Below are 16,745 nucleotides of genomic sequence, written 5' to 3'. Positions count from 1 at the left end.
AGACGACCAATTGTTATTGCTAAGGTAATGCAATCACGGTTATACACCACCAAACGCCAACCAAGACATGAGCAAATGAGGGGGGAGGAGAAAAAATAAAGAAAAAACAACAAATAACTCAGAAACAGAGGCCAACAGAATCTGTATATGATAGTAAACATAAGATTTCACCAGTGCTGTTTATTACAACCCCTTGAATAAGAGGCAGCAACATATATGGTATAGTCTCCAGGGTAAAAGAAAAAGAAGTAAATGAGAGAACACCAAAAAACACAATTTGAAATACAAAGGCTTTCTGATGTAAGCAGTCATTCTGCTCTCTTCAGAATCACCTCTTACAGTAAATTTACCTACTATACACTTCAAAGTTTTTATTGAAAAGTACTATTATGGATACTATTGATAGAAAGGAATTAACCATTTTCAGTTTTAGTATCAAGTAGTCCTAAATATTTTACTTTTTCAGTGTTTAGAATTCAAGATTTTAATAGGCCTACTATCAGTAAAAATACATTTATAAACACTTTTACATGGAATACATTGTGGTCTATCTAATAAACACTAAATAGATTAAACACTCTCAAAGAGACCCAAATATTTGCTTTCTTCATAATCTTGTAGAAAAATTAAAGTGGTTGCTAGCTCATAGCAACTGACTGGAGAAAATTAATTTTTTAATCCAAATATTTCTCCTGTTCAGAAAAACTTCCTCATAAAAGTTGTATATTAATCTGACTTTTGATACAAAAGCATAAAGACAAATAAAAGAGTAAAACTGCTTCTCTGAATGATTAGGTATTGTGGTCCTTTGTTCTGAGGGCCAGACTGAAGATAATATCATTATGCAAGTGTGTTTTAATGGTGTTTGCTCAACTCACAAAAGATTAATCTTTAGAAAAAAGAGAAGGTGGGAAATAATGTATCAGGATTACTTGAAGCAAAATACATGAATAATACTAAAATCCAGCAGATTTATATGAAGCAGAGAAAAGAAACCTATGTTCAAGGGACATACTATGCAACACTAATTAACAGGCATTTGTGAACAGTTTCATGAAACATGCAATAAAGCAGATGATGCTTTCTCCAATAAAAGTTTAGTGTAGGATACACTAGTGGTTTGAAATGTACCCATTCCATAAAAGCTACATCTCACTGGTAATGTACTATTTTTCCCAGACATTACTTGGTTTCAAATTTTCAGCAGACCTAACATAAAACTGCATTTGAATGGATACTTTCAAATGAAAGTGCACTTTTAAGGTTTATCTGTAAATTCTCACAGCTAGAGTTTACGAAGAATAGTAATTTCTGTCAAAGCTAAACTTTTTGGCATGTACTCATTATTTTCTATGCAACTCTTACTTAAGCTGATCTCATATGTTTCCCTAACAGAAGTGTTTCCATAACTCATTACATAACAACCTACAGTAGAAAACATTAATACTCTTGTGCGTACTAATGGCCTGTAGCACAATATCCCACAACAAACTTATAATTACACCACACTCAACATTTATTTGCAGTTATGCATCTGCATTTAAAGTAACTACTAAGGTACTAAAAAAAAAAGTCAGTGTTTGGATGCCTAAAAAAATTCTCTAGCAGTGATGGAAGCAAACTTTTAGGTACTGGATGTTTCTCAGATACAGGTATTATATATCCATCAGTGCAGACAAAGGGGGTTGGGGGCAAGGGGTAAGAAAATTTATATTGCTATACTATTCCATGGTGCATTTCATAACAAGCAACTAGCATGAAAATTATCTTTTCAAAAAGCAGTACTTATAATATGCCAGACAACTAGGCAATTTTTCCTTCAAGTTCACCTTCCATACTAAATGAAAGGATGGGGTGTGGAGAATACTAAAGGAAAAATATTCATAGAAAGAAATCCCAATTTATCTCATACTTAGCTCAAGCCCAAATGTAACTAGCACTGAATTTGCCTCATTTTCAATTATGTCCAGTATAATGACTAGGCTATCATTTTTCTTACAAGGCAGTTTTCAAACAGAAAAAAGTCAAAAGATTCTCAATTAGTAAAATAGTAAACCTGAAACCTGTTAAATTATTAATAAAGTTTTGCTGAAGTATGGAAGGTGCTCTTCATACCGGAACATGTCCTCTATAAATGCAAAAAGCCAAGCCTCAGAAATTTCAGTTCAATAAGGCATTTGGGGACTGCTTCCAATTTGGAAGGCAAAGAAGCTGGCCAGAACATAGAAACATACATGCCATTTTTAAGACTTCTTTTCAGAAATTTGTTATTAAGTGACCAGGTAATAGAAATTATACATAATTTCAGTTATGTTGTGGTAAAACTGCCATCACAGATCTACATTTTTGTGCATATTACTACAAATTAATGTTAAAAAAGTGCATTATTGTAAATTCAAAGAGTTCATTATTTGTTATATATATGCCAATTACATTTGTTTCAAACACTAGACATATACATACAGTATACACGAAAGGACATGCATTTATTAAAATTAATGTAAAGCCACTAAGTCTTTAAGTGTTACTGCATACATCTGTCATATTGTATACATAAATAAAATTGGAAGAATACTTAAATAGATGATAAATAAATATAAAATGCTATAAAGGTGAGAAAGCAATAACTTTAATAATCTAGATATATGATAGATGTTTTTCTGCAAGACTGAGACTTGTAAGACTTTCTGCAAAACAGTTGTTTTTGCTTATAAAAGCCAAATATATAGCAATAAAATAAGTTCTATTCAATTTTTTAAAATCATTGTAGAAAAAAAAGAAATTCCCTTCACCATAAATGATTCAGTTTTTGGATACCTGTATTCTCTAACAATGTCTTTGGTGTGTTGGGTCTGTTAATTATTTCTACAAGCTGGTGCAACACCATTGGAATATAATGCTGCATCTCTATACCTGAAACAGCCAAAAAAAAACATTCAGAAGAAAATGACCATTAATATACATAATCTATTTAGATCTGGTACATTGAACTTACTGTCAAAGACAAGAATGTAAAACTGAATTTAAATTTTTAACATGAAAGCATCACTAGAAATAAAAAACAATCCACAACCCAAACAAACCATTCTAAATATGCAAATATTCAAAGAAAAAAAATCATACCCATTTGGATGGAGATTTCTCCAATCGCCCAGGTGGCATTGTTACACACAGAAATGAATTCAGGGTTTAGGTTTGTTCCCAAAATGGGCATGAAATCAGCTAGAAAGAACAACATTTTAACATCTCATCACACAATACAACCATCTTGTTCCATTACTGTAAGATCACAAGGAGAGGGAGTTTAAAAAAAAAAATCATGTAAGCGTATTTAAATTCTTGTAAAGCATTACACTTGAATTAAAAAGAGCTGTATTTTTGCTATATATCAGATTAATCTGGATGATACAAACTAAGCAGATCAATGCAAATCCTTTCAAACTATGATTTAAAAATATTTCTAATTGATTTTTCATTTATGTAACTCTAGAAACCTTTTTTATCCCCTTCCCAGGAGTAGGGAAAGAAAAGCACACCTGGATAGCTATGTATTCAGCTGTGCTAAAAAAAATAAATTAACAAACACCTCTCCCCAAACCAAACACCTCATTCAGCAATAAAAACAAAAAACCACCAAGCACAACACCAAGCCAAGCCCCCCCCAAAACCCCAACAGCCAATAACAATGATGCAAATCCCAGCCTTGATTAAAATGACAGATGTTATAATCTATCTTTGTGACTAATATTTCACTAAAATTTAAATTCCAAGCCTATACAAGCATTCATAGATTCTAGTAGAGCAAAAAAACTACAAAGCAACTGTTCTAATTGAAGTCTAAGTACATCTGTTTTGCTGTATTCCAGCAAAACAGGAAGCATGTTACATTATAAAAATCAAGCAACAACATGAACTTTTGCACTGTCTACAAAAAGAACATGTCTTAAACACACAGTTTAAAGGAGAAAAGACTACAGACCCTTGCTGATAAAGGAAAACTAAAATCTACAACACCATGACAAGGTAACCCACAGAAAAGGGAACTTAAAAATGGCTAAACCAGCCTCCTATCAGTTTGTAAAACAAGTTAATTATTTAATGTGTAAAAGAAACATACCGATGCAAGGCTTAACATGCTGAAAACACGCCTTTGTCAGATCACCTAACAGTGCAAAAGAACTCTGCCGTACCTCAGGCATTTTATCCTAAAGAGAGGAAGAAGAAAAACCTGACAATTCTAGAAGTGTTTCTGATTCTCTTTAGAAAGAAAATTCTTGGATTAAACAGGTTACTCATCTCACCTGCATACATTGGTACATTAGTGTCAGGATATTGCTGCAAGCCACTAGCTGTTCAATGTTGCCTCCAAGTCCTTCAGCTAAACCACTGAGTAAATCAAGAGCTACAATCATGAAATCTTTATCTGGAGCCTCATACTGGTCTGGCTGAGCATTGTGCAACTGCAACAAATAATTATGCATTTTCAAAATGAGTATTAGATTTTCTCAGGGGCATGCATAAAAGTAAAAACAAACAAGTTTCAGAACTGCAGCTTCATTTAAATATTCAGTAGTTAATACTACAAATCTCCCTGCAAGCCCCTAACTTTACATAGTTAATACATTGGTTTAAGGAGATATTCTGAAAACATTGGAATAGCAATAGAAAAATACCATGGCTTGTGCAAGAGTCTTCTGCACCAGATTTACACAACGCTGGTACACAGGCTCACAGTATGGAAGAAATCCAGATTGCAAGGCAGTAGCAACTGATGACAGGCACTGGAATTAAATAAAGGAGAAGGAAAAAAAAAGTGAGAGAGACACTTTCTTCAACTCCCCCAAGTACCTTTTACTTGTATAAAGTAAATTAAAAGCATTTTAAGTATACCCACAAGTAACTGTTTAAGTAAAAACAATCTGGAAAGGTAGTACTGATTAGCTGAGCCAAGGCAACCGTCAGCTAATTGTTACTCTCTCCTACGTACGTCAGTTGAGAAAATTTCTCAGGAGCAGCGTCTTCTTTGAGGTGCCAAGACAGTTCATATGAAGACAATTACTATAATTCAGCTAGCATTTACACTAAACTTCACTATGCTGACAATGTACAAGCCTTAACATTACCCAAGAGTTATGAAACTAATTTTTCTAGAAGTGTTTTCTTGCTTCACACTTGGAAAGTACAGAGAACAGACTACATTGTCTGGTTCATACCTTCAGCCTGTCAGTAACTGTTTTAATTAAGGGATGAAGGGAAAGCAAGGAGAGAAGAATAATAGGGATGGAACAAATTTTTAAAAACAAAGAAAACAATCAAGAATGGCAGGAAAAAAATAATTCTAAAATATTTCTGCTAAACTTAATAAAATTTCCTCGGTTAAAAAATTTTCTCACTATTGTCATAATATTTTCTCCATAATGGGAAATACCTAACACTGACAGCATTTATATCCACACTTCCTAGTAGGAACATCCTTAGTAAAAGAGGCAATTCCCAAAAGACACATATTCAAATTTTAACACTTACCTCTAATAAAGGGAAGAGATCTTTATCTTCATCCTTCAACATGTTCCACTTCTGGATTAATGGAGGCATTAGCATCTGAATATATTCCTGTTTAAGAGGAAAATACATCAGCTACTGAAGCATTCAATTGCATATTAGTTTATTTCAAAGCTAGAAAATTTATATATTCTACTTTTTCAGGAGAAAAAAATTATATACTGTAATTCAACCATTGTTGAAATATATAGAAGTAGTTGAATACTAGAACTTAAAATTTATGTCTTAAGATTTTTTGCTGAGGCACATAAGTACCTTTGCAAAACAAATCTTTTCCTCCAGGTTTGGCTTCAGTCTAGCAACTTTTAATAGCTGCCTGGGTTGTTACATATCTATTGGATTGACTCAGGGGCTACAGAAAATGTTTTTACCAGCAATGCAATCTGTCTGTGCATCTGCCACTTGCTTTCCTCAATCATCTTCCATTGCCCTGATATTACAACCCTATCCCCAAAAGTTCCTGAAACCTCTTCCTCATTCAATTACTCATCCATGAAGAAAGTAATTTTCTATCCCTCCAGACATGCGCACTTACCAATTCTGTATAAAATGTTGCATCTTCCTGACCACTGCTGTCACAGTCACAAGGACATTAAGCAAAGCATCCCTGTAGTACTGTTGCTCCCAGAAAGTATCCAAAGAGGCAACAGATGCTGCCAGCTAATGCTATGTCCAAAGATACAGTGTTCTAAGTGACTGAAGAAAGTCCCACCATTACCAGGAGCTCCCATTTAGCTTCCTCCTGGTGTTGTCAAAAGTCAAGCTGGCCAGGGCCAGAGAGAGATTGGAAAAGATGTCCTTTGATAGTGTGGAGTCTTGAATGGCAAGTAAAATGCCATGGCAACAACCCAAATTGTTTTATTCTAGTTTGTCTATGTCATGTGAAGCACTATAGAGAAATAAACCAAATTTTAACAGCCATCATAAGATGCATGTGACATGTATGTATATCCTATTAATGAACATGTACACTACAAAAACCCCACTACACTTGCCTGTGCTCTCTGTGCTTTACTCAAAGGATTTTGTGTTTTTAGATATAAAATGCACATCTATCCTTCTCTCAGATAAAGCAATTTCTAACGATGATGTGCTTTGATGCATTGGAAAGACACTCAGAGCAGTTTAGCTATACTGAAAGTAGTTACAAGCAATAAAAAAAGTCATTAGAAATTAGCACAAACATTCCACCAATTTATTTAAATTCCCATTTCATATCTATATATATCTATATATATATATAAATATATATATATAGCTCCTTTGAGCTGAAAAATTCTGAGAGTAAGGAAAAAATATCACAATAATGAGAAACACATTTTTCAATCCACAGAACACACAATTATTTATTCAAAATGGGGAATATTTGTGTAGTGTGAAAATTACATATAGTCTATGTATATTACATGTAAATATTTATTATTATTGAATCCAGCATTTTTGTTTTAAAACATATAAAGCACACTACAAAAACCACTTTACCAGTTTTTCAATATATGAGTGTTTCTACAGAATATAAGGTATACTCACAGGTTTATTTAGATGATGTCCTACAGAATCTGCTAGAGTTCCTATAGCATCATAAAGAATGAGCAGGTTTTTATGCTGGTATTTACTAAATGCGAAGACCAAAGTGTCAAGTATATATGCAAGATAAGGAACAAGCTCTGTACAAGCCTCCTCTTCTAGAGTAGCAAAGGCACTGAATGATAAAAAATCCCACCCCAAATAGGTCAGTCAGTATCTTGTAAAAAACAAAACAAGATCATCCCAAAATTCCCCACACTACCCATTCCTTTTTAAAGACAGAACTGTATTTAGTCTTTAAATTCATCCATGGTATGTTTTCACAATGGGATTATTGAGACAAACTCAATCTATTTTGATCAAACACAAAGATTCAACTCTTAAACTGTGATGAGCAAAATTTAAAAATATTCTGGTAAAAACCTTTTATGTATACATGTTACAGATCTAATCCTGCTTTATAAAGAAACTTTCTTGGCAGTCTGCTGTGTATTCCTGCCCTACAGAAACCATTAACGGTGTGTCCATTCTTTTTTTTTTTTTTTTTAATATCAGCAGACAAGGGACAGAAGGGAATCTTACCTCCAAGGATCTCCTTTCAAGAGAAAGGGAATATCCCTTGAAATAGTTGTAACCCAAACTTTTTGGTAATCCCAAGCTAAATATAAACATTGCTAATGCAATGATAGGAGAGTTTTCCAGTATTGACCTTGCTCATAGGCCTATAAAAGCCAGATCCCTGGTCAATGAAATTTCAAATATTGAAAATAAACAGGTGTGACATACAGATAATTTCTTTTACTGCAATAGATTGTTTAGTTTGTTTGTCATATATTCTAAAAACAATCTGGACAAGAGAAAGACAAATTATCTGGTTTTGTTTTACCACAACTCAGTGGTGATGATTTCAGAAGAAGCCGAATCCATCCCAATTTAAAAGGAAAAAAAACAACATTAAGAGCTAGAAACAGAGTTATAGAATAATCAATTAAGGCATTAAAATATTTTTCCATGAAAAAGCAGTGTCATGGATAGTACTTTCTGTTTAAGCTTTGGCTCACCTGCAGGCAGCTTCTTGTACTCTCTTGTTGCTATCCAGAATGCGCTTTAGCAACTCAGTCATTAATGGCTTCAAGTATGTGTCTGGGGGTTGACTAACTACCCAGTGTGCATAGCGACTAAGAGTCCAGCAGGTGATGGAGCGCACAAGAGCCTTTTTATTAGAGAGGCACTGAATAAGGTGAGGGATCAGCTCAGGAAGATATGGAATCATACCCTGCATGCAGCCTAGAAGGAAAAATAGCTATTACAATATGAGAATTAGAACACATAATAGAGCTTTTTGTCATTTCCTAGAAGGGATATATTTTCCTCCTCTATCATGTAGTAATACATTTTACCAATATACAAAGCAAGTCTACCTAATTTAAGTCCTGAAAAGAAACCACATCATAAACAGTAATTAAAAATCCTCAATCGAATTTACATTCATTCCAACTACATTTCTACTTCAGTGCTTCCCCAATCCCCATAAATTCTGCTTCATTAAAGGGAGTATACCAAGAACATCCAAATAAAATTGGTTTACAAAGCTTGGAAGTCTACTCAGAGTAACCAAGACAACAAGCAGAGAAAGATTAGGCCTTGATAGCTAATCATCATATCATTAAAAAAGATTTCTTAAAAAAATTATTTTTCTTCTTGTTTTCTTCTAATATCTTTCAAATACTGACCAACAATAAAAGCTGCACACTTTGAGTCAGCAAGCGCAGTAATACACTGAGATTTGCAAGAAGTACTAATTTTTACCTTGCTTGACTTGAAATCAAAAGCAACAAAAATGCTTTCTAACAACAAAGAAAATATATGTTCACTAGGTACTGTCAGAAAAGATAGATAATCCAGGCATGGACCCAAACATATTCCTTCAATTTGCAAAATGGACAGAGATTATGGAAGTATAGGCAAAAAAAGCCAAGACTAAGTAAATACAAAGAAATGGAAGTTAACATATTTAAATCAGAGAGCAATCCACAAAAAGCAGTTCAGGGCACTGAAGTCATGGACTTATCTTCTCCATTTCTGAAAACACTGAATGAAATGTAAATATTCCTGTTGTATCAAATCAAGGTAGTATTTCATGAGAGACCAAGAAATATATGCTACAGAGTTAAGAAAGGGAGGAATAAAAGAAATTATCTAAGTTATTTAGGCCTCCAAAAAATGCACAGATTTGAAAATGAAAAATTGAACAAGTAACTGCAGTCAACAACTAGTAGATGTAGAGATTAATCACTAAAAAAAACCAAATAGCTAAGGATGTATACTTGTTTGCACAAGTAAATTCACCTAGAAGGGATCCCAGAGCTGCTTTAGAACCAATAAAAATTCAGTAACCTGATATCCACTGTTGTCTTACCTTCAGCAATTGCTCCAAGAACAAGGATACCAGATTCTTTAATTACCCATTCAGGATGGAAAAGCAATTCTTTCAAAAGGGGCAAGATGTGTGGTAGAAGTTCATCACGAAATACATTAGCCAGGACATCTAGAGCAGCAGCGGAACATTTCCCTGAGGAGAATTAACAATGTTAATCTTATTATACAAGCAGTTGTAGTTACAGTATGATCCTCATTTTAACTTTGAGTTGCCAGGATATCAGGAGGAAAGATACTTTAATTTCATTACAATACACAGGGATCCATTGTGCTCCGGTACAAAGCCATAGCTTTTAGAGAGCCATTTTTGCAGTATTTTTATAGCCACTAAAAGGACTTATACACTAGGGATATTAAAACAATCACTGACAGGAACCACACCATTCTATTGTGACATTATATACACTACATAATTTCAGGATGGTGTAACACTACAAAAGAGGGAAGGTCTGTGACATGAATGCAACACCAGAGAAATTAAGGAGAAAGGAGAAATAGCCAAAAAATACTAGCAAGTGATTAAAAAGAAAATGTTCAAACATGATCTATGTCTCAAAGCAAAAAAAAAGGCAAAATCATCAATCTCTAGAGACTGAAAGAAATTTACTGACTTCTGCTCTGAGCTTACTCCTAATTCCGTGATGCACCTATACAAAGAACACTACTTTGAAATTTGTTTAAAAGTTTTTAATCTCATATTTTAGCTCACAAAAGCTCATAAAAGAACAGCTTCAAAACATGATTCAGAAATCCTTATTCTGGTTTTCTGCTGTGTAGTGACATCTCTAGAAAAATAATGCTAAGATGGATTTATAAAGAATGTTCATATTACAGAATCTATACTGCATATTTTTCCAGCTTATTATGATCTCAGTTCCTTGATCCAACTGAAACAAAAGTATATACAAAACAAGTAATCAGGCAAAATATACATAGCAAATGTAATATGCAAAAATCCTAAACTAGATCTAAACTGCTAGTAAGCTCAACTGAGACAGACAATTTTTCAGTTGGGAGGTAGCAACTACTAGAATAGATAATAAATACAAAATTTTTTCTACTCTGCTTCTAGATGATGTCCAACAGGTTTGAATAAAACCAAACATGAACTCTCAACTCAGAGCAGATCTCCACTAAAAACCAATAATAAACACCACAGACTCCCCAAGACCAGCACCTGCTGCTTCAGCTTAGACTGTTTCAGCTTTCTACTAGAGGAATAAAAGGTGAGCTCCCATATTTAGTTACCAGGTCTCATTAGCAACCAATGCTGTTGTCAGGCTGTGCTGACGTTTCCTCTCTGTTCAAACTGGAAGTCAAATATAGAACAGTGGATAAGAAATAGGGCACACAATTCTGAAATTCAGATAATTCAAATTCTCTCAAGTACAGATGACATACATCAAAACAGATTTTTTAACTGTTCTATTCTCTCTCTTTCCTAGACAGCCTTAGTTTCCTCATCTTCTTAACCAAAACTGTGGACCACAGAGCACCCTCTGTCATTTCAGTTACATTTTACAGAAAATATTGATTTAATTCTGCAATCTCTACACACAACGACTACAAAAATAGCATTATGAATTTAAAACTATAAAAAAGAGACTTTACAAAGGAAAATATATTTGTGGGTTTTGTCTTCTAAATTAAAATAACATAGTATTAGTATTATTTTAAAATTTATATATGTCTCAAAGTTGTTTGATCCATAAGCTTCAAGGCACATTCATCTGTACTACATCTGAACTACTGGTAATAGTGGTCAGTAGTAGCATGTAGGAGGAAGAAAATATCGAACACAAACCAGATTTAGAGGGAAGACTGAACTAAAAGAAAGTATTATTAAGCTAAGAACAATGTGTAAGATTGTATTGGATCTGGCTGAGTTGGAGTTCATTTCCCCATAGCAGCCCTCACAGTGCTGTTCTTTGCATTGGTAGCTGGAAAAGTGTTCATAACACACCAGTGTTTTGGCTACTGCTGAGCAGCACTGGCACAGCGTCAGCACTCTCAACATTCCACCCCCCATCAGTAGGGCAGGGATGGGCAAGATCCTGGGAGGGGACACAACCAGGCCAGCTGACCGAACTGACCAAAGGGATATCCCATACCATATGACATCAGCTCAGATATAAAAGCCAAGGAAGGGAGGAGGAAGCAGGGGGGCATTTATTAGTTACAATGTTTGCCTTCTGGAGCAACCCCTACGAGTGCTGAAGCCCTGCTTCTGGGAAGGGGCTGAATATAGCTCACTGATGGGAAGGAGAGAATAAACCTATTTTGTTTTCCTCTTTGTTTGTGTGCACATAAACTTTTGCTTTAGTAAACTGCCTTATCTCAACCTACTAGTTGTTTTCCATCTTATTTTCTCTCCCCTGTCCAGCTGTGAAAGGGAGTGATAGAGCGGCTTGGTGGGCACTTAGCATCCAGCTAAGGTCAACCCACCACAGACTTTTAATAAAGTAAACAGTAATACATGTTTTGTATTACCTTGTAGAATTAAAATTCAAAATCCAAAGCTTCTGTTGAATTGCATCTAGTAGATGTTTGCAGCTTTATTGGCCATATTCAAAATAAGTTTAGAGGTGGCTAGATTTTTCAATAGTTATATAGCCAAAACATCACCTGAGACGCCCCCTCTGCCTGAAAAACTAATTATATCAGCAGATAGTTCATTTTCTATTAAAAAGCAAAGCCTCAGTATTCCTATACAAAAACTCCTCTGATTACTGTGGTTCTTGTATTATGCAAGTAGCTATATTTTAAAACATTTTACACATTACTTTGACATACTTAAATTCCAGTCAGAGATAGTATCATCATCATCAAGATCATTGTCGTCGTCATCATCATCATCATCATCTTCAATACGATCTTCTTCATGTGGCTGAGCTACTGTCCTTGAACGATGAAAACGAGGTCTTATGTCCTGTTCACTATCTGGAATAGCTTCATCTTCTTCAACATCCCCCTGTCAAAAAATGTTTTATCAGATAAACCAGTGCAACTATATTGCTCAAGGAAGTTAAGAATGTAGTGCAAATTTTAGTTCAATATTTTATAAACATGTGAAAAATTCACATCCCACTTGTGCTGCCTAGCTAACTAAAAATGCCATTGTTCCTGCATTGTGATACAGTATTTACCAGAAAAATTTCAGGAAAACAGAAGCAACAGAGGTAATCTCACAGAAAAGCACAAAGTACTCTTCTTCTTAAGAAATTACTCTTGATGGGAAGGAATTAGAAAGAAGAGATAGAGAAATTCTAGTACATAGACACATTTTAAAATGTTGTGATGGAAAAAGCTGTGTAGTTCAAGCTAGAAGGGCATTAAAATTAATTCTGATAATTTCTTTATAGGCTGCTTTGCTGCAGTAATTAATGGGTAAAAGTATCCCAGCTCTGCCAAAATTGGATGCGAGGGGAGAGGAGCAAAGCAGAAAAACCCACAGCTTATTTTCCAACAAACATGGCAGCAGTTGCAGTTTTTGGAACAGCACACCTTGCCCCAGAAGGCTACATCTCCATTGAACAGATGGCAGCCCAGATCTGGTCTACCAGCTCAACCATTCTGATTTACAAGTCAGAAGCTAACCAGATATTCTTACTTAGTATAAAAGAAAGGAATGCTTACCTTTAACAGAATAATATCAATCTCTGAATATTTCATACCATTTACCAGCACAGGTATCAGTCTACAAAGAAATATTGATACATGTCAAGAAGGAAGACCCTGGTAACTACAGGCCTGTCAGTCTCACTTCAGCACCTGGTAAAATTATGGGGAAAGTTATTCTGGGACTTATTGAGAAACACTTGAGAGACAACACAGTCATTGGTCACAGCCAGTACAGATTCACAAGAGGGAAGTCCTGCTTAACCAACTTACTTTCCTTTTACAACAAGGTCACCCATCTAGCTGACAAAGGGGCACCAGTAGATGTGAGGATTTTTGGATTTTTAGCAAAGCTTTCAATACTGTCTCTCATGGTATCCTTCTGCACAAAATGTCCAGCACACAGCTAGAAAGGTTTATAATAGATTGAGTGAACAACTGGCTGACGGGTTGGGCTCAAAGGGTTATAGTAAACAGGGTTACATCAGGCTGGCAACTGGTTATCCGTGGATTCCCCAGGGTTCAATTTTAGGGCCAGTGCTCTTTAATGTTTTTATAAATGATCTGGAAGCAGGAATCAAATGTACATTAAGTAAGTTTGATGATGATACTAAAGTAGGAGGAGCTGTGAACTCCCTGGAGGCAGAAGCACCCTGCAGAGACAGACAAATGAGAGGGCTGGGCAATCACCGACCATATGGAGCTTAACAAAAAAAAGTTACAGATTTTGCACCTGGGATGGAGCAACCCTACATGTACAGACAAACAGGAGAACAAGAGGCTGGAGAGCAGTGCTGCAAAAAGGGACCTGGGGGTCCTGGTCGATGGGTAGTTGGATTTGAGTCAGTAGTGCCCTGGCAGCCAGGAGGGCCAACCGTGTCCTGAGGTGCATCAGGCACAGCATCACCAGCTGGTCAAAGGAGGTGATTATTCCGCTCTGCTCTGCACTGGGGTGGCCTCACCTCGAGTCCTGTGCGCAGTTTTGGTCACCACAATATAAAAAAGATATAAAGCTATTAGAGAGCATCCAAAGAAGATGGTGAAGGGTCTCAAGGGCAAGACTTAGGAAGAGTGGCTGAGGTCACTTGTTCTGTTCAGTCTGAAGAAGAGAAGGCTGAGGGGTGACCTCATTGCAATCTACAACTTCCTCAAGGGGGTCAGTGGAACGAGAGGTGCTGATCTCCTCTCTCTAGTGACCAGCAATAGGACATGAGGAAATGGAATGAAGCCACAGCAGGGCAAGTTCAGACTGGACATTAGGAAAAGGTTCTTCACTGAGAGGGTGGTTGAGTCACTGGAACAGGCTCCCTAGAGAAGTGGTCATGGCACCAAGCCTGACAAGAATTCAAGGAGCATCTGGACAACACTTAGTCATACAATTTAGTGTTAGATAGTCCTGCGAGCAGCAGGGAGTTGGACTTGATGATCTTTATGGGTCCCTTCCAACTCAAGAGATTCCATGATTCTATGTCAAAATAACACATAAATAAAGCAAGCTGGTTTTCAGTTAGTTGGTCCATAATTTTGGCTGTAATCACACTCCCCCCAACAACAAAAAATCCCAAACAAAAAACCCGAGACAAAAACTTAGCCTGATAACAAGTCAGTACCTTAACCATACTCCATTTCATGAGGTTCATTAATACCTTGTAATCTGAAAAAGTGTTCATTTCTAACTAGATGTAGCCAGATGGCACAACTGAGTTTTACACTTTAAAAATAGTATATTCTTCCACATGATGAAATCTATTTTGAAGTATCTTTCAGAAATTAAGTCAAAAGCTTTTCAGTAAGAATTCACACTTCCAAAATATGCTTGATAAACAAGTTACTACATTGGCTCTCCTGTATAGTATTTGTCATTTTACTTACCTGTGGCTGAAAACTCTACCTCGCTACTCTTAAGGATGGAAGTCTAACTACATTGAGCCCTCCTATCCTTTTGTGACTTCAAGTATCACTCCTTAAGACAAGTCCCTGACATTGCAGAGATCTTGACATTAGTCATCATTAGTCTATATTAGAACTTTACTTAGTTATTAAACCAGTTATGGCCATGGGTCTCCAATGGTAAGGTTATATGGAAAAAAAAAAAAGAAAAAAGGAATAGGGGAAAAAAAAGCTAAGTATTTCACATATAAACATATTAACTACAAAAATAAATCCATAAAAATAAATCTATATATTACATGCCAAATCAAGCTAATACTGAAATCACAATGGACTGACTAAGCACCAGCAACAGACTCAGTCTCTCTATATTCTGCAGCTGAGGAGTATTGTTTCTGAAGGTATTCAGGCCAGCAATAATAGTCATGCATCTCAATGGCAATATGAACTAAACAAAAATTTCCCTCAAATTACAACTGGAACGTGGCATTAACCTGTGAATAGGCACAGAGGCAAGAGGCAACCACACCACCACTCTGTGGAGCAAGAGAGATTGATTTTAGTCATGGGGGCATCGTGGTGGTGCATTGCCCCCATCCTCAGGCCTGCCCTACAATCTCAGAAGCTCCAGACAAGTCTTGACTGAACCAGCTGAGTGGTGAAGCATCCCTGGACCATACCACTTGGGCACTGAAGCATCTCTGTGCCAGGAGCTCTTGCATGATATAGGTGACCACACTGACCATGACAGGAACATCATCTGCCTGACCAAAGTGAAGAACAAGGATATGCAGTTATCCTTGTTAGCTGTGGTAAATAATTTACCTGATTCATAGCCCAAGTGAAGTGGTACCATTGTTACAAAACCTTTTTAAAATTAATCACAGACCAAGTGGAACAGTACCATTGTTACTGGACTTTCTAGGAAAAAAAGCCCAGTAGTTACCGACTTGGGTCAGTGAGGCCCTTTGAGCTCTCCTGGACTGCAGTGGGCTGAGTCAGCAACTCCCTCTGAATGGGGCCTCTCAGAGCTTGCAAATCCTCAAGTTTGTGATACTCAAAGGACCATTGCTGAAGATGAGGCCTAGGCTGATATTTCTCCCCCCCCCAGCTCCATGCTCCTCCAGGTGCAACCCTTGCCTGTTGGGAAATGCAAAGGGAATTGACGCATTTCACTAAACCCAAGGGGAATTTTCAATAGGTACATTTACACACATAGAAATAGGTGCACACATGGTTTTACCTGTGCGTGTGTGAATTGATTATGGTATGAATGTTTTTATAGTTGTGGTAGTTTGACATTTAAAGAAAGCAATAAGAACCACCCACAGAAGTGATTTCTTTGAGAGAAGCTGCTGGGAGTTTCTTCTGTGCTTGAGATCAGGCCAATAGCTGGCCAGTTCTGAGAACTGACAGCATTTTGCACCACTGAAAAGTAGGTTCACCTCTGTGAATACCACCTTTTAAAAACTCAAGCCCAGAAACGTCTTCCTCTTTTTTTCCGACCTTGAAAGGTAGCAGAGCCCTGGTGCGGCTGGCCTGCTTCCCCGCAGCCTGTACGGCCTGGGGGGGGCTGGGCCAAACACCAGCAGCTCCCGGGCAGGGGATGGAGACTAAAGATTAAAACTTGCTTTTTGCCAATACCTCAATACCTTTGATGATGACTGAGAAGCTGAAACCACTTGTTTGCAACAATGACCTTCTGAACT

At 36.4% G+C, this 16,745-nt stretch overlaps 2 protein-coding genes across 3 annotated transcripts in view; one reads left to right on the top strand and one right to left on the bottom strand.

Annotated features, from left to right (window-relative positions):
• LOC131591632 (transportin-1-like) overlaps positions 1–16,745 on the bottom strand; it is a 171,627-nt gene that overhangs the window by 26,385 nt on the left and 128,497 nt on the right. For both annotated transcript variants that reach the window (XM_058862531.1, XM_058862532.1), the window contains 12 exons: positions 13,165–13,225; positions 12,322–12,499; positions 9,509–9,661; positions 8,151–8,376; positions 7,093–7,264; positions 5,527–5,613; positions 4,674–4,781; positions 4,302–4,460; positions 4,118–4,205; positions 3,124–3,222; positions 2,818–2,913; positions 1–19 (listed from right to left, as the gene is read on the bottom strand). The exon at positions 1–19 is cut by the window's left edge and continues 57 nt beyond it. In XM_058862531.1, the coding sequence (XP_058718514.1) occupies positions 1–19; positions 2,818–2,913; positions 3,124–3,222; positions 4,118–4,205; positions 4,302–4,460; positions 4,674–4,781; positions 5,527–5,613; positions 7,093–7,264; positions 8,151–8,376; positions 9,509–9,661; positions 12,322–12,499; positions 13,165–13,225 (1,446 nt within the window). The remainder of the gene's footprint in view (positions 20–2,817; positions 2,914–3,123; positions 3,223–4,117; positions 4,206–4,301; positions 4,461–4,673; positions 4,782–5,526; positions 5,614–7,092; positions 7,265–8,150; positions 8,377–9,508; positions 9,662–12,321; positions 12,500–13,164; positions 13,226–16,745) is intronic.
• LOC131591643 (keratinocyte proline-rich protein-like) overlaps positions 1–16,745 on the top strand; it is a 223,730-nt gene that overhangs the window by 170,456 nt on the left and 36,529 nt on the right. The gene's annotated exons all lie outside the window — the stretch shown is intronic.

This window comes from Poecile atricapillus, chromosome W (genome assembly GCF_030490865.1).
Source record: "Poecile atricapillus isolate bPoeAtr1 chromosome W, bPoeAtr1.hap1, whole genome shotgun sequence".
Lineage (NCBI taxonomy): Eukaryota > Metazoa > Chordata > Aves > Passeriformes > Paridae > Poecile > Poecile atricapillus.
This window is presented reverse-complemented; position numbering and strand designations above follow the sequence as displayed.